Genomic DNA, 27259 nt, shown 5'->3' with positions numbered 1-27259 from the left:
TTGCTCAAAGTGGGACTTTAAACTAGCAGTAAACAAATCAATTACACCAAACAAATAAACAAATAAGTAAATGGAAGTCAGTGAGTTCATGGTTGAATGGGAATTTGCTTTAGCCTCACTCTGTTAGCTTACTGTATTTTATCTAACCTAGTCCTTTTACTTTTACATTTAGCTGCTTTTACTCTCTTATTCCATTAATCCACTTTTCCACCTTCTGTCCTTCGACTGTTTTATGTCCTTGAACAAAGCCAAACTGGGGACCAAGAGGCGACTCTGGAACTTTGAGTCCAGTGGCCATCTAATGTCACTATATATATATATATATATATATATATATATAAATACACATATGTATAATATTCCAAGTGTAATATTCTATATTCTAAACATGATAAACATTGTAAATAATCCTCAAAGGTGACATTCTTCTACCCATACTGTATTCATAATAACCATAAGGGAGTTGTGCAACACAGGGTGCAGACCTCTGGCACATATATATATATATATATATATATATATATAAGCTAATTACCGCAAAACACAACAAGCCCTCTCTCTGATCCCTTAATAACCTTAATCTTTATAACGCCACGATGATCATTTTACTGTCACAATTTGTTTAAAGTTAAAAAAAGAGAGAGAGAGCGCTCTGATGTGACTCATTACCCTACATTTTGAAACTTCTGCATATCTAAAAGAAGGGAATTACTGATTTGAACTGTCATTGAGTAATGGATTCAGAATTCCAGTAGACTTAACACGCACCATACTTCTGAAATGTGATTATAGCCCGAGCTTCTAATGAGACAGATTGTTATGCCAATTGCAATTTATTATAAGTGACCTTCAGTGTACAAGGACAGTATTTCTACGGAGGCTTGAAATTACCTAATGCTAATCAGGGGAGCCGTGTAACAGAAGCCAAGAGCCATGTGAGACTTTAATAGAAATCTAGCCTAACCAGTCATATCACTGTGTCCAGATTTGATACATTTCAGTATAATTATGTAATATAATTCCATCCATGGCTCTGTGAATACATTGACACATCCAAGCATGAATATCATTTAGAGTTGTTGGGTCAATTCCGGGGCAAATGTTCTAGTTATGGAGCGATTACCATGGAAACCAAATGTTCCTGGGGGTTTGCTGTACTTCTAGGACTGAATTGCACCATATAAATGAGGCTTAACGTTTACTGCCCCTGAATGCCCCATGCACAGAAAAATGCAAATTAAAGGACTCTTCAAACAAAAAAAAAAGCACTTACCTGAGGTAGAAGCTGCAGCTCTGCAGGTGTCCTGGCAGTTATTGTCACCGATTGGCTGCTTGAAGCAGCCAATCATTGGCAGGAAAGTGCTCTTATTGAAATCGATGGTACCACTTCCTTCACATTTGCACGAGGGTCTGAATAGACCCCTACCCGCCGAGTTAGTGCTGGAGCTGACTTATTAAAGAGCATATGGGGGCTGGAGTGTCCCTTTAATGTAGTTTTTTTCATCAAAATAAAGTTTAAAGCTAAATTCCAGAATGCTTGATAGCAGTGAATTCAGAAGAAAAGCTACATTGTTTGTAATGTTACGATGGGTGAAGATGAATGGTTTCTGTGTTGCTCTGGAAATACTATATTTCAATTATGGTACAAATCATATTACCTTATGGTTTTTTGTTTCATTCTTTTTATAGCTGCAGGTGAACCTTGACCTAATTCCATTCCATTTTGTCACTGACGATAATAAGCAGTATAACTGGGAAACTATTTGGATCCACTTGTCAAATACGCTTAGCTTTAAGGTGATAATTGAGGGAAAAACAATAGGATTTAACCCTTTCAGTCCAGTAGGGTGCCGATGAATCTGGCACTGAAACACTTTATGAGTTTGATATGTACTAAACATTTTCAGAGGCGTTTGTAAATTTAAAAATGTAAAATCTAATGATTTCCTTATTCTTTAACAACTGAGAAATGAAATGCTAAGAACTTGCAAAACCGATTGTTTAAACCGCTTTGTTTAGATGCACAATGGGAGGAAGTAGTTGTGACATAATAGCAGGTCAACACACCCTATTCCTTTTGGTCATAATCTATCAGTCCAGTGATTTGGGATTGGTTGCAAGGGGGTGAGGTGGAAAAAATAGTAGAACATATGAATGTGCCCCCCGACTTCCAGGCACTGCCCTGCTGAACTGCCCCACTCTACAGCTTTTGAGGGCAGCCCACCCACCACTTACCATGCCCTGACCACCTCTGACCATACTCTCTTTACAAAGGTGCCCCACTTTGGACACCAGATATTTGGGGGGGGTATGCAGTTAGAAAAGAAACATACACACCTAGTGAGGAAAGAAAAATATATGCACTCTCCTAGTGAAATACAGACACAGTACAAATAGTGATCCCAGATACCATCTCCAGAAGGATGTTTAACAGAGGGTACAAGAACAGCACAGGCCACAGCTTGGAAAAAAATGTTTTAGAGGCTACAAAATATTCTGTATACAAGCGAGCCTTCGACTTTTATTAACACAGCACACTATTTACATGTCTTCTGCAATGCAGTATAAAAGTAAGCATTTTAACATATGATCGAAGTACACAAACCCTACTTTACATAATGTTCTGATGAAAAGTCGACTCAATGTTTAAATAAATGTGAAAATCTAAACTGAAAAACAAAAAAAAACTCCATTATTTCTAATTGAAATCTATTTCTGTAGTTAAATGCAGTAACTAATGAGATGCCTTAAGGCATTATTTGATCTATACTATTTGTAGCTACGTTTATGCTAAATAAGTCTTCCCAAGGCTGGTGCTGGTTCTACTATGATGGATTCGCATTTCAATACATGGAAACTACTTTTATCACTTTTATCTTTATTTAGATTGTTTTTATTTAGATTGCTGCCATAATTATATAGCTTTGGTGGATGGAAAAGATCTACGGAACTGACAACTTCAATGAATCTATAACAATGGCTAATTGTCGAAGAGTCTTAATGTGATTGCTACATGTGGTTCCTGGTAGTCAGGCTAACTTTATGGCACCGCATAGGCAGTTGCCCCAGTTTCCAGAACTGTTTTATATATATGTATATGAGGCTACATTCCATCTGATACATTTGAATACACTACAATGAAGTCCATGTAACATGAGGGCTAAATCAGTGAACGATACATCCAGATGCTTCCCTTTTAATTCGAGCCTTTAGCCTTTTCAGTTCATGGTTATTTTCATCAATAAGAAGACCACAGTCGGTAATTTTCCAAGATTCTTCGAACGAGCGTTGCTCAAAATATTTGTGTGCTATTTGAGTGAAAATCTGGGATAGCTTACATTTTCCAGGCGTATTACTAATGCACGCCAAAGCAAATGTGTTATCTAGACTGAGAGCCTTCATATACTGTCTGACTGCTGTGTCCTCCTCGGATATTAAGAGCAAAACATAACCCTTAGAGCAGTAGTCTTCCACCTGAACCTGTAGATCATTGGAACCATGTCTCTGTATTGCTTTGTCCATATCTATCAAAGCACTCTTATAATCCCCAAGATGGGAGAGACAAGAAGCTCGCTGGCGTAGGTATTTCGGGTTATTATTGCTTGCAATAACGGCAAGTGAAAAATAATTCAATGCTTTTCCGTGCTGGTTTTCTTGAGATAAGGAATTCCCCTCTTGTCCTGCAACCTAAAGAAAGAAGTATATTTTAGAATATCAACAGGGTGAAGTATAACGGGTTCAGTCAACAAGATCAACACTCAAAAAAACACGTGTGTTTGTGTGTTAGTATAGATGTATATGTGTTTATGTAAGCATAGATGTTTATACGTACGTGTTTGTGTTAGCATAGATGTGTATGTGTAAGTGCTTGTGTGTTAACATGGATGTGTATGCGTGTTAGCATGGATTTGTATGTGTTTTAAACAAGGGAGAAATTAATTTCGATCTCTGTGTTTGAGAATTCCATAAGTGACTTTATAAATGTTGGCAATGGGGATATACAGAGGAAAAATTATTTAACTTGGCACTCACACTCATACACGTTAAGGTAACATATCCTCTTTGGATTTTAAAGATTTCTTATTTCAAGTTTTTTTTGCTTTAAAATACAAATTAAAACTCAGATAGGAATATATCTTCACCGGTTAATGCTATACAGGCATCAACAATGAAGATCGGGCCTTTTGTCTTCCATAATATTCACAATATACTTATTCTCTCCATAACATTATTCTGCTTTTACAGATGTTTAAAGGGATAGTTTAAAAGCAGGTTAATAAGGTTTTAGACATTTTCAATCAAAGGAACGATTTAAGTACAAAGCATCTCAGGAGTATATCTTTAATGCAGAACGCACATTGGCCATTAAATAACCGGGAGTAACGTCACAGCTCAGCGCTCAGCACCGAAGATCTTTGAACTTTGCGAAATACAGATTAGAATGATCAAATTACTGCTTCTGCTTTAACAGATTTCTCAGAATTTCTGTTTCGTGACTTACAAATGACATCTAGTTGTCAGTTCTTAAGGTTAACAAGCTGAAAGGTTCAGTTTTTTCTAGGCCACTAAACATTACTTTGTTCATGTGACATTATTTGCTCATCTATTAACATCAAATTATTTAAAAAAAAAATCCTATAATCCACAGTGGATGGAAAAAAAAATCCTAGATTTTATATATGTTGCTTTACGTAAACTGATTCTCTCTTATTGGTAATTTTTGATATCTTGAATTGTAAAACAATTACGGGACAAAGTTTTGTGTATAAAATATATAATTAAGTGTGTAGAAATGATTACATTCAGATAAAGAATTATGGGGTTTTCAGAAAACATATCGTTTTAGGGGAAAATATTTTTGCAGGTTAATTTTTAACCCGATAAGGTGGTAGTTCCGGGGATGTTGGGTGGTTTGGCTTACTGGCACCCTACTGCTCCATGGGCTGGTTGGGAAGAACAGAGCTCATTCTTGTAACCAGCCCATATACACTATGGAGGACTCTGCCTAACTGGCACAGCTACTGTAGTGACCTTCATCACTGTGACATCATATGCCAGCACTCAGCATGAAGGCCATGGCAGCCACAGAGATCAATGGAGATTCATTTTGGAAGTGTGTGTTAGAGCGAGTATGTGTAAGTATGTGTGTATTAGCATGTGTATGTGTTAGCATGAATGCGTAAGTGTCAAGATTGTGTGTAAATATGTGTGCAAGTGCATATGTTACCGAGGGGTTAAGAGGCCGATAAGATCTCTTTCCAAGAACATTTTAAAATATTGCTCTTTTTATACACTCCACAAAACTAAACTGCGTCGATTTATAACCAAATATTTATAACCATTTTTGTTGATGTGTACAAATTTATCGTTACTATCATCATGCCCAAATATTTAAAGGGACACTATCCCATCTGAGATAAGACCATTATTGAATTTCCTATAATGTTTTATAAATTATTATTATGATTATTACCTTTTATGTCCTGTTTTAAGCTGTTTATATAACCTATGACATCATTTATATATGACAAGGCAAACCAGATTAGAATCATGAATAATCGGGATTGTAACAGTTTCTCTTTAAGGGAAAGGAAGACGATATAAAAGAGCATTTTCCTCTCTCCCCGATAGCCACTGGTGACATTTTTGTAGGAACTAATAAAAAATGCAAACTTTTCAAAGCATCTACGGTATTAACATAATCACCAGAACATCGCTTTATTCTAAGACATCAAGGATATTAATGATATAACAAGGCAGCTATGATTGGAGACTCTTAGCAAATTGCTAATGAAACGAGGGGATCAGAGAAACACTTAAACTCTTAATGAACTCTTGTTTGTCACTAGTTAGGAAGCGGTTTGTTCCGCAGAGACTAGGTGTTGACCTCGCTTGAACCGAGGAAGGAATCTTGAACTGTTGACAAATAATTAACATTTGTATTGTATTGTTAGCTGTAATAAATTAACTCATTTTTGGGTTTACATTACATCTGCTAAAGTTACTGCCATAACGTAATATCGAATTATGTATTTTTATTCCATTATTCAGCCTGTGGTACAGCTGAACGCCATAAGAGGCAAGCCTATGAATTTCCACCTGGACTATTTTAACTCCCATCATGCAATCCTACGACACAATAGAAATAGAAATATCGCACGTGAAATACAGATATCACGTTTTGCCAGACGGTATGTGAATGATACAGATCTTATCAATATAATCATAAAAAAAATGAGTATAACCACAGCTGGATTGCCAAATTCCAGAAGGGATTTCTAACGAAACTGTTTTATTGAACTCTGGGGAACGGGCGTGTAAATGACAAAAGCTCCACTAAGCATGTGCGATATGATTCATACACAGCTGAACAGGTCAACTGTGACAGGAAGGGTTTCCATCCAAGGACACGGCTTCAAGACTTTATATAGAACTCGACAAGAAACAGCAGAACAAGGAAACTCTGTTCCTAAAAATATAAAGTTCTACCCGCTCAAATATTAAGCAAAGCAACACGCAGTTTAGCCAATTCTATAAAGAAAATCATAAAATCAATGAATAAATGTTCATCATATTCTAAAAATGAGTTCTCTAGGTTTATTCACAGGTGTTCAGGTAATAGTTTCACCATCTTGTTTGCAGCAGAGGCAGAAAGTGAGACTGTATTGTACAAATTCTACTGCCTCCCTGTTGCTGGTTGTTGTAACAGCATAATCGGTCTCATTTCACTTGGGTTTGTTGAACTAATATGTATTTTTGTTATAGATATTTGATGTGTTTGTGCATTCAGTTAATTTAGGTTAGGTTGCCAAATTCATCTATTCTTCTTCTTCTTCTTCTTCTCATTATTATTATGAATAACACAGGAAGTCAGTTTGTAACTTCCTGCCCCCTGGATCTGGATCAATTCTAAAATAATAGTGTTGTTGTTATTGTTATTATTATTATTATTATTATTAAATATTATTTTATTTATATAGCACCATCATATTCCAAAGAAATGTAGGAATATAGAATTTCACTATACAATGAAATTTTATACTTTAAAATATTGTTACCTCACATATAGTTAGAGAAACAGATAAATGATAGATCAGATTACAACAGAATATATATATATATATATATATATATATACATAGATATACATAGATAGATTTATAAATAGCACAGGAAGTCAGCTTTGTAACTTCCTGTCCCCTGGATCTGCATAGTTCTATAATAATAGTGATGTTAATGATAATAATAATAATAATAATAATAATAATAATAATAATAATAATAATAATTATTATTATTATAGATTACTATATTTATAAAAAAATCTGCTATAGAAAACCACAGTGTACATTAAACACTGATAAATGGAAATAAAAGGGCATAAACAGTGGTCATTCTGTGTGTTACAATGATTTCATTGTAAATCTGAAATAACTGGGTTAAATATTCTTAAACCCCTTTTTCCGTACATCCGAGAGTTCTAGAAAGTCTTTGATCTTTTGAAGCTAAATGCCCTCGAAGCTATTTTCAGACTCATTAACATAGTGATCCTTTGGGCTATAAATATTTGAGTGCGGAAGGTTTTTCACGAAACCATGGAACATAGAAGGAAATTGGCAAGAAATCATATTTTTTTCCCGGTTATGTTCTTTATTTCTCCGTTTCCTCCAGCTGACTTTTTCATACATTTTCATTCATTGCCTGCTGATAGCTATGAAGAATTTATAATCCGATGCATTAATGTAATGGGTCGGTTACAAAACCATATACTTTAAATGCTGTAACAACGAAACGGTTGTGTGGAGGGTGGTCTAGCGCACAATAATTTGAATTAAAATACTGACATTTCCGAAAAAAAAAATACTATTAGAGTATGCCTAAAGGACATTTGTTCGCCTTCTATTGGATACCTGAGATGGAGAAAGAGAGTTATTCACTAAAGGGAGAGTTGTCAGGAGAGTTTGCAGAAGGGTTGTGGTCCTTGTTGTCTCTATACCTTATGAAGGCCCATCCCTAATAAGCTTCTGCTGCATTGAAAGCTGGAGTGACCCTGTATAATGTATGGATAAATCAGTGAGTCCCCTCACACATTGAATTATTCATTATACACGGCCAGTCCAGACCCATCTTCGCCAGTCCAGCCCTGTATGATTCTTAATCGATATAAACCCTATAGCACAATGGAAACATTTCATAAATGACACACAACATGGAACATGTGCAACATCTCTGCACAAAGTGTGTTAAAAAGCAATAAAGCCCCTACCCAACGAGAACATGATTGATAAACGTAGAGCGGGAACACGCAGTGAAGAACTGGGTGTTTAATCTCCGGAATAAATGATTGTGAGAAATGAAAGTATTTAGGCTCATGTCCAACAGGAACACCTGGCGCAACAACAACAACTAAGCTGTTTGGTTTTTCTAAAAAGGTTAATCGAACTTTAAGAACACATTTCACAAAGCTTAACGGTAAAAATAAATTATGTTTGACGAGGACCGAATTAAGAGGGGAAAAAATGCATTTACGGGATAGCGGCTCTGATACAGGATAGCAGCTCTGTGGACTCCAAGTACGTCATTAGGAGATTAATTGCTTGTATGCATGCTTTAGATGTAATGATGCATATATTTGGATTTCAGCGGCAATCTAAGCATCTTCTTTTTCTCATGTGGACACATTTGAATACTTGGGATAAGCATTGCCGGCTTTTTTTTCTCCTTGCAATGCCTGACCCTTATGGGTAGGATAAGGATAAAAAACATTTTAAGTGCCAGCACCTATGAAATACTCCTTAGTATAAAAGGTTAAAAAATCAAATGTTGTGCCCAATTGGCAAAAAAATACTTTTCCCATAAAAGGTTTTAAAAGGGAGAGTTGTACTCATGCGTTTTTTAAGGTTCAGTAGAGTAAACTGTGCACTGTCCCTGTCTTATTTTGTTTTATTAACTTCTTGGACTGTGTTTAGCACGGAGTCACGCGGGGTCCACAGGCACCAGCTCCCGTTAAATGTGCTAAACTCTTTATGAAACTCTATGCAGTCAGCACTGCCAAAACCAAAAAAATGCTGTCCCATGAATAGGTCCGATAATGATGAATGACTTAAAAATATGTCTGCATATGCATCTACCTAGACCATATCAATACCAGACTGGAATAGTAAAGCTTTGACCTGGCACATTAAGGCCAGTAGCCAAAAATCACTTGTCGGTGGCCAAGATAAGTAGGGAGCTCTTTCAGGGAACATTATTCAGATTTCATTAAGGTGAAAACAGCTTGTGAGTACCTCCTTTGCCCCAAACAACTTGTAAGTGCCATCTTTACCCCAAGCAGCTTATCAGTGCCCCAAACAGCCTGTCTGTGCCATCTTTGCTCCAGCATGGTAGTGCCCCCAACCAATTTATCTGTGCCATTTTTGCCCCCAAATAGCTTGTCCGCGGCATCATTGCCCCTTGTTCTCCCTCCAACATATACTATGGCACCAGGGGCGTACCTAGAGTATTTGGCACCCGGGGCGGATCCTGTAAGTGGCACCCCCCCCCAAATGTAAAGACATCTACAAAATTATGTTGGCAAGAATATTTATTGCACCAATTTGTAAACTGTATGTCAACTGTAAACAACAAGAAATCTGAAAAAAAAATTAATAACTTATAAGTAAAATAAATATGTTTAAATAACATTTACTGAACATATAATAGTGCTTTCTTTAATAACCCCCCCCCAAAAACAACAAACACAACAAGTTTCTAAGAAGACCTAACAAATGAGTGACAAACATTACAAATTAAGTACTGGCTAAGCAGCTAAAGACACTATAAACTAAAAAAAATTCTGATATTATAATCAGGAGTCACCATAACATTGTTCTCTTTTCATTTAAGCATTTGCATATATAGTGGTGTTGCCATGTCGACTCATGATTATATATACCATATGAACCAGACACTGACTGTGGTATAGCATGACACCTATCACTATATACTGAGCCAGGCAGTGACGGTGGTACAGCATAATGCCTATCACTCTATACTGAGACAGACATTGACGGTGGTGCAGTTTAAGTAATTTCATTATATATTGAGGCAAACATTACAGTGAAACAGCATAACTCCTATCACTATACACCGAGCCAAATACTACAGTGGAACAGCATAACACCTATCACTATAACTGAGCCAGATATTGATGGTGGTACAGCATAACCGCTATCTTTATATACTGAGCTAGACACTTATAGTAGTACAACATAACTATCATTATACACTGAGGCAGACATTGACAGTTGTGCAGCACAACTGCTATCATTATACATTGAGCGTGACATTTACAATAATGCAGCATAACCCATATCACTATATACAAAGCCATTGATGTGGTGTAGGCCTACCACTTCAGTGTCTGGCTTAGTATATAGTGGTAGGGGTTATGCTGCATTATTGTAAATGTCTAGATCGATGTATAGTGATAGGGATTATGCTGTACTGCCCTCAACTGCAGATCAGGGGAAGACTGTGAGAGTCAGTACAGCCTTCCCTTCTTCTGACTGCACCGTGACATTGGGAGGTCCTCTCCCCGTAATCATCCCCAAAGTCCATTTGTCCCCTACGTCACTAAACCACAACTCTCTTTTAATTACTCCCTGTAGTTCAGGTATAGATCAAATAAACAACACATGGAAACAGCACGTGCAACTGAATAAGACATAAATATCCTGTATTTACAGGTATACATAAATAATGTATGGAAACATAGCATTGCAGGTATAAATCAACAGAACACACAAACCCAGCATTGCACGTATAGATCAACTGGAAATCACTCAGCACTGAAGGTATAGATCAAATAAACAACACATGGAAACAGCACCCCAGGTATTGATCAACTGAATAAGACATACAAATCCTGTATTTGCTGGTAAACATAAATAATGTATAGAAACATAGCATAGCAGATATAGACCAACACATTAACACACAAACCCAGCTTTGCAGGTATTGATCAATTGGAATTCACATAAAAACTCAGCATTAAAGTTATAGATAAAACACCCTAAATTACAGGCATAGATCACAGATTGCACACCCCAAAGCCAGCGTCCACATTGCCCACATAGAACCTGACCAGCACCCTGCGGTGGGGGTGCAAGGCCAGCTCTGCCACTGTACGGAACAGTATAGAGTGATGGGAGTTATGATGTATTTAAGAGCATAATTATAATGAAAAAGACATTGGAAATGGTACAGCATAACACCCATCACTCTCACACATTTACCAATCAACACTTACCAATCCACAGATTCCACACATACCAATCCACAGATTCCACACATACCAATCCACAGATTCCACACATACCAATCCACACATTCCACACATACCAATCCACACATTCCACACATACCACACATACCAATCCACACATATACCAATCCACACATATACCAATCCACAGATTCCACACATACCAATCCACTGTCACTGTCACTCAGTCTTAATGAATGATTTCCTACCTTCTTTTCTACCTCTTTTCTTCTTACAGCAGTCTTTTCTTTTTACAGCAGTCTTCCTCTTCGCTCCTCTTCTTCTTCTGTCTTCTTCCGGGTCCGAGGGCACTGTGGGCGCGGCTTCAGTGCAGCCGGGGTTTGTTGTCAGATCCCGGCGGCACTGAAGCCGCGCCCACAGTGCCCTCTGCACAGCAGCAGTTGCCGCGCGGATTGCAAGGGAGCGGTATCGGAGGTCTTTAACAGACCTCCGGCTCCGTTGAGTGATTTTAAGCCGGTTCAAGGGAACCGGCTTAAAATCACTCAAGGGAGCCGGAGGTCTGTTAAAGACCTCCGATACCGCTCTCTTGCTAGCCTGCTCCTCCAGCGGCGGACATTACTGTCCGTCTCTGGAGGGGTGCCGGGTGCCGGCAAGTTGGCACCCCCCTGATGAGCGGCACCCGGTGCGGACCGCCCCCCCCGCCCCCCGCTAGGTACGCTACTGTATGGCACACATATGTAAACAAATTTACACGTGCTAACACACAGTTACATATACACTCTAACACATGAACACAGTCATTCTAACACACACACTCCATCTCACAGCGCTTACACATTCATACGCATACAAACGTATGCATCCACATCCACAGTCACACAAATTTATACATACACATCCATGGTCAAGTACACTTTTACATACATGTGCATGATCACAGACTTAAGATGAAAGGTATGGCTAGGGAGCACCTTAGATGGCTGATCCTTTAAAGCTTCACCCAATAATGCTCTTTTCATACTTCATCAATTTGTGATTTTGTTGCACACCCCACTCCCCCCCTACAACTAAGCTATAAATATTTATTTATACCCCACTGTATATTTAAGTTGCATTTCATAAATAAAATATGTTTTAGAAGCTAAAAAACACTTATATGGGAGATGATAACAAAAGAGTACCTGCGATAGGCTTTGTCTCTGTCTTTTGTCTAAAAATTTTACTAGAATTTCGACGTCACTTGGGGATTTTCCAGCCAATGGGCAGAGCTCCTGAGCTGCTGCCAGGACGTTCCGATATTTGACGTGGAGAACTCCATATCGAGCTTTAGCAGATTCATCAATTGCGCTGTTACTGAACGACTTCTTCAGGTGCATAAAGGCCTCTTCATATTTTTCTGGTAAGAAAACACAATCGTAAGCTTACAGGTACCCAGTCAAATCTATCTAGATTTGCTAAAAAATCCTTAGATGACACTGCAATCCAACCTTATTAAAATATTGCCATCCTTTCAATGAAATAAACATTTTGAATAGTGCTTCCCCCCTATATTTTTCCTGATGCTTGGTGTATGACTAAAATTGAGCAGACAAAAGTGGACCCAGTTGAGATAGTTTACAGCTGCACTCTCCCCCAACATAGAAGGACAAGGATTGAATAGGTCCTTTTTTGCTTTATAACACATATATGATCGAGGTGTACATCAAGTTTGTGAGAGGGTGGAAGATAACTGGAACAGCTTCCAAACAGATGTAGTAGAGGCTAAAACAGCGAGGTAATTTAAACATGCATGGGATAGGCATATGGCTCCTGAATCTAAAACAAGTTTAACCATGATTCATGTGGTTTATGCCCTTAATGACCAATGACATACCAGGTACGTCATGAAAAGATATCCCTATGGGACCAATGATGTACCTGGTACTTCATGTGCTAAAAACGCTGCAATTAGGATGATTGCAGGGTCATTGCTGTTGTCAGTCTATAGCAGATTCCCTGCACTTCCTTGCATGTGATCGCTTATATAGCCAAACACGTCCACGGATATATTTTAATGATATCTCAAAATAGCAAGGAATTGGGATGCACTTGAGGACACACTCTACAAACCATTGGACCACGTTTATAATCAAGAGAGTTAATTCATTAAACGCATGCCCTGAGCGAGCCACAATATATTGAAAGCCCACATAGCAGAAAAACCAAATGTTCACCGGAACCTAATGACCAAGATACATACAAACAAAAACTATACATAACATATATTGATTCATTGCTAGAAATTTGGACAGAAACATATTTAGTTGCTTGTCAAATGCCAAAATGCTTTGATTAATGGGCAGATACCCAAAAATCCTGACGATTTACCTTTCCCAATAAGGATATCCGTATACAAAATGTGGACATTTGCGTTTGTGTTGTCTATCTCTGTAAGACATTGTGAAATCTTCTCTAGGTCACCAAAGGCTGGATCACTTAGGAGCTCTGCATTTACAGTAAGAAGTTCTGCTAATGATGTCCGACAGTGGTCATGTAACCATTCTGTGACCAAAAGTTGTGCCTCTGGCTTCAGAGTCTGAGCCTCTCGGATTACGTAGCTTGTATCCACCTTGACTGCAAGGCAAAGATCATGCACGGCTTCCTTTTGAAAAAAAAAAAAAAAAAAAGAAAAGAAATAAAGTTATTTTGGAGGTCAGCATGTATGCTAGATTCCAAATCCAAATCAAGTTTCATTGTAACGCCAATGCCTTCACTACACAGGCCATATTTTAAAATGAGCATTTATTCTACGCCTTCAAGGGTTAATCAAAACACACATTATAAGCCTGACACTTAAATACTCAATATGTTATGATAAATATATATTAACAGCCCTCCAAGACATTGACTGCATGTTACATATAAACCCTGCTCATCCTTCTGTCACACAAAAGGTTAATAAAGACAAACACATTACACAATAATGGCGATTTCTAATTACTATAGATTTTTGGGCTTAGATGTTCTTTCATTTAATTGATCGAGGGCATACAAGATTTATAATATTTCACAGTGGGTTTCAGATACAAATTATTAAAATATCAGAACAGATTGCACTTGAAGATTAGTTTTATTTAGCTTTTGATCAACAAATTCATTATTAAGCACATAAAAGAAAAAAAAGTAAGGATTTTTTGAACATGTTTTTTTTTTTATTATTTTTTTTTAAAACAAAGAGCCAAAACATTTAGAAGTCTTTGAATTAACTCACATAAAAAAAAAAATTAGTGCCACATTTGTGTTCTTGTACTCCTCATTATTAATTTTTCAGGCTGGGATATAAACATTTGTGGAATTTAGAATTAGGAAACTGGGCAACGGTCCACACGACTAAGATTTTAATCTTTTTTTTTTATTTTTTGGTAGATGAAACAAATCCACGGAGTAAAATGCATTGGTAAAAAGCTTTTAATTAGCTTCTTGAACGTTCTTCCCATTATCTTCCGATAATAAAAACGCCATCTGATTAATTAGCTTTTTGCTTTCCCCAGATAAAAAATAATGCAATAAACATTAAAAAAAGATATTCATTTTAATCAACATTTATCTCTTTTGGACAACTAGGATAATGAAAGCCTATTTCTAGCTGTTGTATTGGCCTTGCCCATCTTTATAGGCAGTGATTAAAATCACCTTTTATGGTGGAAGTTCTCATAATGGATACTTATTAATAGTGCTTTTACAAAATTATTTTCTAATTGTACAATTAAGAATTTTCTGTACAATAAATTGAATGGAAAAATATCTACCCTACTGGAATCTTACCATCAAATTCTGCTTAATTTCCTTACTCTGCTCTATCAATGTATTTTGACCTAGGACGACCTTGGACTTGGTGGGCAACCAAGCCCTCTCATGTACCACTGCTCAATGGGTCAGTTAAATGGGAGGTCTCTGATCTCCCCAACTGGCCCATTTACACTATGGAAGACTTGCGCCTTTAAGACATAGAGTGCCATGATTTGATATCATATGCCGGTACTCAATAGTGAGGACAGATGCCACAGATGGGGTGCTGCCCTAAGTCAAGCCTAGGGTAGTGCCAACGTTAAAGATAGAACATCTCTGGTTCTAATTATTCTATGACATACAGCACATAAGGGAGACTTTTGGAGAGTCGCCATCCTACTCTTCCAAGCCCAAATGGATCGACACTGACCCCTTCCCCCCCGATAGAATTATTTAATCATCAGGCAGGACAAACGAAGGGGGGAATGTAATCCATGCTACTTACTCAAAAACAACCCCAGATATGGGCATATTATACTGTATATTTATTTTTGTGAATAAGCCCAGCAAAGGGATTTATGGCTCATCCTTATTTTTCAGCTCTGGTCACCGCTGAATGCATTTATTAGCCTAGAACTTGAAGGCAAAGTGCTTCTCAATTATTCCATATTTCTTCCACTTAAGTTTCTATATCACAAGAATCGAAGACGTCTAACCATCGCAAACATTGTCTAAAGCAAAGACACATTAGTACTGAGAGCACATTTAGTTAAATAGAGGTTACAATTTGCCCTTGATTTATTTTTCTATATATACTAAAGAATATAGCAAATTGCAAACCAAGCACACATCCTTTAGTAGTCCTTATCCTAATGATAATGCGTTTCATGTCTTTTTTCCCCAATTACAAAATGCTAGCCGCGTACTGAAGAACTCTACAGTTTGTTTTTTTTATATAGTTTACAGTCCTACTTGCTTCATCTGCCTGGCCATTTCGATTTTTATTTTCTTAGTCCGCTCCTCTATTCAATTAGGAGAGCACATTATGTAACATATGAAAGTGGTTTAACCTTACCGGGCCTCTTTTACCATTAATGTGGAGTTGTTTTCGGTATATTACAGAAGATCTAGAGACCTACAGATCGGTGAACGGTCAAGGGTTGAAAAGGAAGGAACTAGAAGCGTATTATGAGAAAAACAACCGTCCACGGAACTCAACCCAATTGCCAAACTTTGTTGTTATCGCTAAGAAGTCCAGGCTTCAAAGTAGGCAGTTTTTCGATATCTCAAAGGGCAGTATTGGAACACAGATACTAGGCAGTTATTAGGTAACATGCTCTTAAAGATTCAAGAAATAAATTATAAATGTTTCTTATCTTCTGCATATTAAGAGCAGAATAAGTGCGCAAAATCTTTAGCCACGGTAAAAAGATTCCAAGAATAAGACCGTTTCGGCGTGGGCATAATGCGTTATCAATAAGAATACAGTAGGCTACTGTGATTCTAATATGCGTAGTATAAGTGTTGTGGCCCTTGGTGGATCTCCCATGGGTGATCAGTCTCTCTTCAGTGTCACTTTTCAATGGACATGTTGGGGAAAGGAAGGATTTTTCATGTAGTGGTGTGTGGTTGGTATCCCTCCAGTCACAAGGGAGAATAATAATAATAATAATAATATTAATAATAAATTACACAAAACAAGGCACCTTGCAAAACACAGTATACCAAAAGTCTTTCAATGCTGACAATGGACTACAGCATTAGAAAACAGCTGCAAGGCTACTCCTACACTAAACCCCATGCCAATGAATTAGAATTTACATATTCTTATTATAAGACGGTTGGCCGTACTCATGTCAACTAGTGGGGGGACAGGGGCAGAGCCAGCCTTAGGCGTTGTGGCGCCCTGTGCGGACTACTCCTCTGGCGCCCCCCCTCACTACCCCCCCTCTCTGCCCCCCCTCACTACCCCCCCTCTCTGCCCCTTCAAACTACCTGCCCTCTCTGCCCCTTTAAGCTACTCCCCTTCAAACTACCCCCCTCTGCCCCTTCAAACTACCCCCCCTCTGCCCCTTCAAACTACCCCCCCTCTGCCCCTTCAAACTACCCCCCCTCTGCCCCTTCAAACTACCCCCCCCCTCTGCCCCTTCAAACTACCCCCCCCACCACTTACCTTGTTGCCGGAGTCCTGCGGTAAGAGCGGGAGGCATCCGTCTTCTCGCTCTGCCGGCATTTCATGTTGAGCGCCGGTATAGTCCGGCGCTCAACATGAGATGCTGGCACCGCGACGGAGTCACGGAGAGTAAGGGGCGCCGAGCGGTTGCCGAGAACTTCACGAGCAACCGCTCGGCGCCCCTAACCGGGACTTAGATTAAAGCATCGTTTTTTTTTTTAAACTTTATTTAACATCAATGATGTTAAATAAAGTTTAAAAAAAAAAACAAAAAAAAAAACCGATGCTTTAATCTAAGTCCCGGTCAGGCGCCCCTGCAACCATGGCGCCCTGTGCGGTCGCACAGGTCGCACACCCCTAAGGCCGGCCCTGGACAGGGGCTCTTGATCTTGATTACAATGTCTGTATTAAAATAATAGATGATGCCTGCTTTATCAACTCATAATAACACAATGAACACACTGGGCACATGTCCATTGAAGCCAGATCACTAACTCACGTGATGACCTCAGCATTGACCGACTTGTGCTCAGCGCTCTGCATCAGGAGTTTGCGTGAGAACACCACCGCGAGTGTGTTCTACCATTCATAAAAAAAATCTATCTTCCTACCTTGAGAACTGGATTTATTTTTATTCCCATGGTTTGATTATATAGAACCTCTCTTGCAAAAACTGTATTGTAAAGAATATTGGGTGGCTGCCATGGTACACCTTCTCCGAAAATGATAGGTATAGTCAATTCATCAGGAAACCTTAAACAGTGTGTAAAACACACACACACACACACACATGAATCTAATAAAAAATAAACATTGGTTCTACAAAATCCTATTTACATACCTTCTGCTGTCGGAGAGACATATGCATGAACGCTTTTCCACTGAGAGCCTCTACATCACGAGGATCATCTTTTAGGACTGCGTTGAAATCAAAAATAGCCGTTTTTTTCTGTCCAAGCTGACCATAGCACCTAGCCCTGGCAAGCAACGAATCTTTGGCATGTCCACCTAAAATAAATACATGATTAAATAAATAAATAGATAACACAAGAACTATTTTTTATTTACATTTTAGTTTATATTCTGTTTTATATTTTGTAACATGAATTTACAGTTACTAAAACATTTGAACATCTATACCAATCTATCGTACATATATATGTCCTCTTTAAGGACATATATATGTATATAAGTCTCGTTTTGGTAGACTCTTTGAATGTATGGAGATGTATAAATTGTTGGTGTTCTATCAATAAAAGATAATAATAATAATAATAAAAATAATAATAATAAAAGGACCCAGGGCAAGTTGCCCATGTGGGGCCTCCCAGCCTGTCGCTTAGTAGAGGTCGGCACAGATTTTTCCGCTAACACATCTTCCGTGGTCTACATCTCATCTGCTGGCGGCTGTTGGGATATGACATCTAATGCATTAAATTAGTATATTGGCCTCTAGAAAACCAATGAAAATTGCCTGTTAAGAAGCCGTTAAGTCATTATCATTAAAGGCACCGATAAGTCATTGAACACCAACTGAAAAAGCTTCTTAACTGTGGATTTAGAATATATTAAACATATGAATATTGAGGGAGGTAAGAAACATTTGGCCCGTGTAGTATACCCATCGAAACACTCAACTCAGTCTTGTCTCATGATGTACGTTATCATACCTGATGCAATGATTGCAAATGAAAAGTATGCTATTGCCTCTTTGATGTACGTTTCTCCTTCCCTGTTCTGTAAAACGGACAGAGCCTTCGAATGGCAGTGATCTTGCATTAATTTTCTGTCTTCTTCTTTAAATACATCCATGATGGGTAGAAGGCAGGAGGTGTCACCTATCTGTATCACCTTTTTAATCAGCTGTGAAAAAAAAGAAGAGACTTGGTGAGCTGAATAATATACATGGAAAAATATCCCAACGTATAAAAAAGATACAATGTGCAATATCACTTAGTTATTTCATTTAAAAAAAAGAACAACCTTTACTGGACATAGATGTAGAAATCTTATTTTTTTCCTACAAAGACTGTAATTTCTGATAAGTAACATTTATTTTAGACATTGCTTATAAGGTATTTATATTCCTGAGAACGTCCCATGGGGAGAGGCTTAATGAAGAGGCAAAGCTAACCATGCATAGAGCGACTAGTCCCAAACAGCCTTTCGTGAGAGCAGAAGTGGGTGGGGAGTAGGAGGGAAGTGGGCGGTTTGTAGGCATGGCTAAACATTGCTCCCCCTGCCTGGAGAAAGAGTAAATTGACCCTGAGACCCAGGGAAGCAGGGCTCCATCTGGATACTCCAGGTCAAACCCTGTGAATTGTCGGTTGTGGGTACTGGCCCCGTGCAGAGAACTAAGATCTGTCACAGGGGTCCGTCCTTGGAACAGCAGTCATGCATCTAAAATCAAACGGCTAACAATACAATCAGCAGTGTATTCTGTGTCAGGCCAAGGCGACAGGTCTAGGGACATGGCGTCACCTCATGGCATCACCAGGGGCAGATCTCCCTATTGGGCCAGCTACTTAACCCTAGCCAGCACAGCCTCCATAGCATGCTGTCCCTGGTACACAGCATCCTTACAAGGTCGAATGCTGGAATATGATGTCATAACCCTACACTCAGCAGTATATGGGGGGGGGGTAAGTGGGGAGTTGCACTGGACCCAGGCTTGAGCAGCATTGAAGCTTATTACATTGGTGAATCAAATTGAAATGCTAGAGGCACTGAGTAAGGAAAGTGAAATCTCCTATCAGTAAGGGTGGTTAAGCATAAAAGTCTATTCAAGCTTCTTGTTCATCATCGTGAAGACAATTGCCTGAATCTCTAAGAGAGGTCAGACTAACACTTTATCAATTCAAGTACTTACAACATGCCTGCTTTCTAATAAGCAATACTGTTTAAAGATTTGAGGATTTGGCTTTTTTTAAATCATTTTGGCTGTCATAATCACTTCATCTCCATTTGTAGATTGTTTGACATCTATTTTAAATTAAAAGATAAACAGCTTTTTAAAAGGAAAAATAATTGAAAATCGAGCTGTGTGCTTTAGTTGAAAGAACTCATTATTGTTTGTCATTTGTGTTTGTTTATAAGTTTAAATTAAGAAATGTTTCCGTCCCTAGAGCAGAGAGAAAGAACAAAATGAGATTTAAGCAAAATTAACCCGTGTTTGGTCTATATTTTATCTATGTAAAAGTTTATTTCAGGTTAACGTTATGAAAAATACTGCCACCTAATGGATGCTTGGCCAACTGCAGCATTAGGCGCAGTCAGGTTAATTGCCTACCTAAAAAATACAAATGAAAAAGGACATTGTTATAAGTGAGTGTATCTGGGTCTCCCTGGATGCTTGTCTTTTGTGCTATTTGAGGATCTACAACTTTTCCACAATCCTTTATTACATATGGCACACACTGTGTCTGCCTGCACAGAATGAGGTCTAGATGGTCTGAGTGCTTAGTCAAATGTCAGTGATGGCTACCACAGTAATCCACCTGCCTGCAAGAAAGCAAAGTTCCCCAATACAAAAGTAAAGAATGGGCCATTGTAAGTAATTATAGGTTAAGCTAACCTAGTAACAGGTCAACAAATAGATGACTACTTGAACACTATCTGGTGGGAATTTTCTAGAATAATCATTTATTTAAAGAAGACCAAGCTTGCTTGAGAAGACCCTCTCTAGTATTCCATTATCTTGGTGAGACTACACCTTTGCCTTTACCTTATTATACTCCCAGATATGTTTCCCAGTAAAAATTGTAATAATATTAATTCACGGTATTTGCTGTGGCCCCCAAATCTGGGACCACAGATGGGCAACATAAACTTACTTATAAACATACTTATAAACATACTGCCTCTATTATACTGGAAGGACACAATGGGTACATGAACAAACAGGTGAGCTAGCTGCCTCACTAATCTGCCCAGACACATGATGCATGTCCCCATTTATTCAGCTGCGTAAACTGTTGGCGCTATATAAATAAAGGATAATAATAATAATAATAATTCAGGGACCATGGAGTTGGAGGCTTTGGACAATATTCTTGTGCTGGTTGCTGCACCTGTAGCATGTTATAATGTACTTTCCTAAACATTTTCCTAACTTAGAAATGATTAATGCAAATGGAGGTGGTGTAATAAATCTTTTTTTTTAATTCCACCCCTAAAAAAAAGCATATCATACCTTAACAGAACAATACTGCCATCTGCTGGATTTATGCTCACTTACAAAATAACATGGTTCCCTCTCTGAAAGAGCATTATGGGAGATGTAGTCCTGCAGCAGCTGGAGGGCCGCAGTTTGGACACCCCTGCCTTAAAAGAACAATAGTGCCATCTAGTGCAAAAATGCTCAAATACAAAATACCTGGATGACTTCACAGAACAATAGTGCCATCTGCTGGAAATAAAACTAACTGCAAAAACACCTGGTCATATTTACAGAATATGATATCCTGCTTGATAAAGATCATCAGCAAAAATACCTGGTTGCCATCATAAATAAAGCCTTTCTTGAACTGTAGCAGTGCAAGTCTAGCAAGAACCGGAGATCTTTGGGTACTGCTGTTGAGAGCTAAAGATAACATCTTGTGAGCTTCATCTATTCGGTCGAGCTGGTAGAGAGCATCTGTGCAGAGGATCCGACACACATCATCGGAGGGGTCAAGCATCATCAGGAGTGTGGCCAGCTGGTGAACACCTGAAACATCACTGAAAAGAAATATAAGTAAAACCACATGACACTAGCATGCACATCTGTAGGATTATTTCCAGAGGGGGCACAACATCCTCCTCATGTATCCCCTTCTCCAACCCCAATACCTCCTTTCCTCCTCCCCTCCCTTTCCTGGTGGGAGACAAATGTTAGTTACCCATTAATAGGGAAAATGATATGACTATAGTATTAGTATTAGTAATTACAAATTACTTATTTGTTACCATTCTTTAGATGAAGGACCATCCTGCTTGTTTTGCTTCTTCTTATTTTCATTATCATTTGGATTGGGTGACTTCCTGTGCAACATCTTCTGTCCTTCTTCTTGCAGCACCTTATAAAGCAGACCTCTTTGATTCCAAGGCACGTAAGACTTAATTGTGAGAAGGGTCTCGTCCAGTTTAAGCTTACAGGCTGTAATATAGTCCAAGGCAGTCAAGTAGGGGCTACCACTGATCATACGAATGAGGCCTCTTCCACAGAGGGCTTTTACGCAACTGGAAGGGTGAGGAGACTCATCTTCTACAATCCTCTGGAAGTCTTTCAGGGCTTCCTGGTGCTCATTATTGTGAAAGTGGCAAAAACCTCGCAAAACTAACAAGGTGTTCTGATACGTCTTTTTTTCCGAATCAAGTAGATGATTGCAGATGTCCAGACAAGCCCGGAAATCTCCTGACAGGAGTTTGCAATCTGCAAGACGGACATTCATTTCACGTCTGTTGCTTGGACAGCATTGAATCAAAAACTCAAGAGTTTGCACTATTGGGAAAAGAAGTTCTGCTCCAGTATCAGATCTTAACTCAGTTCGAGTCCGTACCGTTTCCCTGTAATCTCCGAACTCCATCTCTATGTATGACTTGGAACGTTCGATAACTCTGGCTACATCATCGGCGGAGAAAATGTCGTGGAATCGTTTCCTTGCGTGACTTAGGCTGACTTTAAACGCTTCCGATAGGTCCTGCACCATTTCTTTTGTCCGACAGCCTAAAGAGTAATACGCGGCTGCCCTGTCAACCAGCAGACAAGAAATCTTCTCTTCTTTGATTCTTGTTTCCAGAGATAGCGTCTCGATGGCCCTGGAATACACAGCTATGCATTCTTCGAACTTGCATTTCTCAAACAAATACGCGGCTTGCGTCTTGCATATCTGGACGTCATCGGGAGCCAAGGCTGACAAAAAATTGTAACAGTCTTGAAGCATGGAATCCGTACATCCATTATTAGTATCGTTCTGGTAAACACAAATATAGTTATTAAATGAGTTGATTAGGTGAGGAAGGTATTCCCTTTGTTTTGTTCTGATAAACTCCTGTGTTTTATCTTTGTGTTTTGTGAAGGCTTGGATGTAATCTTGTACACCGTTTTGCGTGTTTGTTTGGGACAAAACCAAGGCCAAGGCTCTGGTAAGCAATATTTCAAGCCTATATTGCGGGTGGGTATTTAATAAAGAGTTGCATCTGTTCACCACGTCTTCATAACGCCCGCTTTTAAGGAATGTGCTCATTTTGAACAGCGAGGCAGCGAAATTATTTGGACACAGCGTAGAAAGAAAAACAGCCGCGATGCCGGGGGTGAGAGATACAATGGCCATTCCATCACAGCGGATTTTGGGTATTTCGCTCTCTCCGAAGCACCAGCTCTCCAGGGTAGCTATTACTTGCTGGAATTGTCCACCGGCTAGCGCTTTAGCTCTTTGTATTGCAGTAGGCGCGTTACAGCTAAATGCAGCCATATAAAATGCGGCCGCTAGAGATGGTTCCTCTTTAAGGATGTGCTGGTAAGCCTCTTGGCACAATCGCCCCGGGACATCCTGATTAGACATCTCTCTTGCTTCTAAATTACCGTCATGTATGGAGCTGCATCTTCATCCTAACTGTGTCTTCTAAATGGGTATCTGCAAAACATAAGCGCAGAAGAATAACTAGGAATGTGTGACCAGGGCAACTTCCCAGGGTTAGAACTAGGGAGAATATATTAAATTAGGGACAGTACTTGTTATGGCCCTCTGCAGAGTGCCCTAGGTAGAGAGCCCAAGGACGGCACAGACAAGGTGGGTACATCTGTAAAATTGTTTGGGGGCACTTCCCTGGATAGGAAATACCAGGTTTCTTCACAGGACAACACAGATGAAATCCTGCTTGAATACAGGTGACTTAATTCAAAATATATTTATTATCATTAGGACAGTTTGATCGTAAATATTGGTAGGTTACTTCAACCGAATCCTTATAGACCATTAAAGTTGATACTACATTAAAGGGTTAATATTTAAAGAGGCTCAGGGGGCATTTATGACATTCTGGGACTCCAATTCCAGTCGGAATACTGTTAGTATTAACACTTTAGGTGAAAGCTAGCTGTGTGGTATATTGCTTCGGAATGCATCGCATAACATTCTAGAACCCGAAGGTTAGGACAATATTGAGATTTCATTCATGTGGATTAGAGGATTTCCACATCCTGCCCGTGTTATTTCAGGGCAATATGAAGACATAAAGGATTCAAATAGTTTTGGCAGATAGAAAAATGCAGGATTTTCTGTTATTAGTACCTGTCCTGCAAATCACTTAAAAATTAAATACATATAAATATTTATCGTGCATCGGCACTTGGGTTTCAATGATGTCATCGCTAACCTGAGGTTGATAAGAGGGTCACATGTAGGACCTATATAGATACATATAGTGATATATGCATAGACTTCTGTACAACTTTTATATTAATAATACAGTTACAGAGCACTTTTACTGTATCACCCTTTATATAAATATCATGGGATAGGCATATGGCCCCTGAATATAAGATGAGACAGAGTCTTTACATTAGGATTAGGCAGACTAGATGGGTCAGATGCCAGATTCTATTTTTCTACCAATAGGGCAGCTAATGGACCTGGGCAAAGAGCGATAATTTGCTCCTGGGGGGAGTTAAAGCAAATGTAGCACGATGTTGGCCCTTAGCTTCTGCAGGAACGCCAAACGTAGAGTGAAAACGGCAACAATTATAACGCTACAATATAACATAACCAAGGAAACCAGACAGTAAATAAATGTATAATGGCAGCAGGAACCCATAAATAAGAAATTCAAGTCTTGATTTAATGAAAAAATATCTAATCAGTAGATGATCCAAAGCAATAAACAGTTGGACCTGACTACTTTTTTTGTAAGCTTGTGAGCCGGGCTCTCTCCGCCTAATGTATCGGTTTGTCTTAGTCTGTCAATTCTCGTCTTGTCATACCCCTTGAATATATGTATTGTATTAATCGCTGCGTAAACTGTTGGCGCTATATAAATAAAAGATAATAATAATAATAATAATAACAAGAGATTAAGCAAAGCCATTGAAACATGAGCTACTGTAATAAAATACATATAATTGCTTTTACTCCCGAATTGGCTTTATCCTCAGAGGGTTAACCGTATACTCCCTTTCCCATCAGTCGCACGGGGCGATGTCTGCCTGTTTCTTTTTCGGGATGAGGGTACGTCTTTGTGCGTAACCCCCCCTCGCCACCTCCCTGTTTATCCCCCTAGCCTTTGTCTTGTAATCTGCGTGTCTAATGATGCCCTCTCTATTCACTTCTATAACACCCCATGCCTTGAAAAGTATTTTTAGAGCAATATTTTCACATTTACCCGTCCGCCATAGAACATAATACAACAGAGCTGCTAATATGATCACTACGCACATGGAGAAAAGTTCCCTCTTATTCATTTACTTTGTTTTTCATGCATTTGTTATTTACTTACGTGGAATAATCCTCCAAGCCGGTCATAAAAGAACCTCCATATCTTCATTCGATTCCTTCTCTGGCCCTATTTATTGACGGTGGGTGATATATAAATATATATATATATACTCACTATTGTATATACTTGATCCTAGAAGCTACCACACAGCAGCTGCTGGTCACAGCACCGCCCACATGCCCCATCGCCACGGCAACCATAAACACTAGCTGTTGTAAGTAACACTCCCCATTGACTAGAATCTTTTACACAATGAAGGGGGCTGGCGTGTGTGTGTGTGTGTGTGTGCGTGTGTGTGCGTGTGTGTGCGTGTGTGTGTGTGTGTGCGTGTGTGCGTAAAAGGCTTTGTATAGCAGTTACATTCACGAACAATAGAAATGGACGCTTTTTTTTTTTTGCAGAGGAATATTGGTTGATAATAAAAAATACAAATAAAAAAATAAATAAAAAAGTGAAAATGAAAATATTTATAAATATATATAAAATAAATAGTATATATATTGATTATATTATATCCTCTGTTTGTAAACTTGTTGTGATGGACAGCTCTCATCTGTTATGTCCTGTTTGCCCATTGTACAGCACCGTGGAATACGATGGCGCTATATAAATTTATAAATAATAACATTATTTTTCACTTTAGAACCAAGGATATATGGCTGAAAATACATACAATGTCTCTTAGCACTCATATCTCATATCTGTCTTAAAGTTTCTGAATAGTCCCGATGCTGTGACGAGGGTTGTGCAAGCCGTTGTTTTGGATATTTAATTATTTTCTGCAATCATATCTGCCATCTGTCCTAGAGTTTCAGATTAGCTTCTTCTGCAAGTCCAGATATCTGTTCTAGGTTTCAGCATTATTATGCACGCAATTCATGTTCCTAAACTTAATTTAAATCAAATTTAAATTTTCTATAAATTCTATAAATGTCTAACAGTTCCTTTTTATAATTTTTATTTAAATAAAGTAAACCATAATTTTTTCATATTGACAACCAGTATTGAACAATTTTTTTTATGTCCTTTGTATATTAAAACATATGCTTTTAAGAAGTAAAGTTAATCTTTGTGCAATTCTAGAAAGAATACATTTACTTCTCGCAACTTATTTATATTTTAAACACTTCAACCCTCAATGGAGAAAGAACATTATTAACGATTGTGCTTTATATGATTTCGGAACTTTTTATATAATTGCCACATTGATTATTTTCACTTAATTACAAGTCAAGATAAAAATTAAACTTCCTGCCAAGACGAGTGACATTAATATCAACGACCAATGAGATATCGTTCCTAAAGAATGTATTAATCATTTAAAAAAATGCACATTTCATGAATTCAACTAAACTGTATACGTTAGACATAAATTATATTAATTCTTGCTTTCTTTCTATCCGGGTTGTATGTACCCAGCCAGATCCTGCACATTTACCCCAAAAACCTTATAAAAATGGGTAAAGAAGGACTAATTTTAGGTTTTCTAAAGAGGTCCATAAATGCGGTGGTGTAAAGAAGACAAAGTGAAAACATAGATAGAATAAAAATGTACAAGTAAGGATTTTCAATGAAAA

At 38.4% G+C, this 27259-nt stretch overlaps 1 protein-coding gene across 1 annotated transcript; it reads right to left on the bottom strand.

Annotated features, from left to right (window-relative positions):
• Positions 1-3131: 3131 nt before the first annotated feature.
• Positions 3132-25768, bottom strand: TTC34 (tetratricopeptide repeat domain 34). Its single transcript, XM_053452678.1, has 8 exons — positions 25683-25768; positions 22155-23824; positions 21701-21926; positions 18878-19070; positions 18049-18215; positions 13634-13907; positions 12448-12662; positions 3132-3687 (listed from the first exon to the last, which is right to left on the bottom strand). The coding sequence occupies exons 2-8, from the start codon at positions 23750-23752 to the stop codon at positions 3166-3168; spliced, it is 3195 nt and encodes a 1064-aa protein (XP_053308653.1). The 5' UTR covers positions 23753-23824; positions 25683-25768; the 3' UTR covers positions 3132-3165.
• Positions 25769-27259: the final 1491 nt, after the last annotated feature.

The sequence above is a fragment of the Spea bombifrons genome, chromosome 12 (assembly GCF_027358695.1).
Source record: "Spea bombifrons isolate aSpeBom1 chromosome 12, aSpeBom1.2.pri, whole genome shotgun sequence".
NCBI lineage: Eukaryota > Metazoa > Chordata > Amphibia > Anura > Pelobatidae > Spea > Spea bombifrons.
This window is presented reverse-complemented; position numbering and strand designations above follow the sequence as displayed.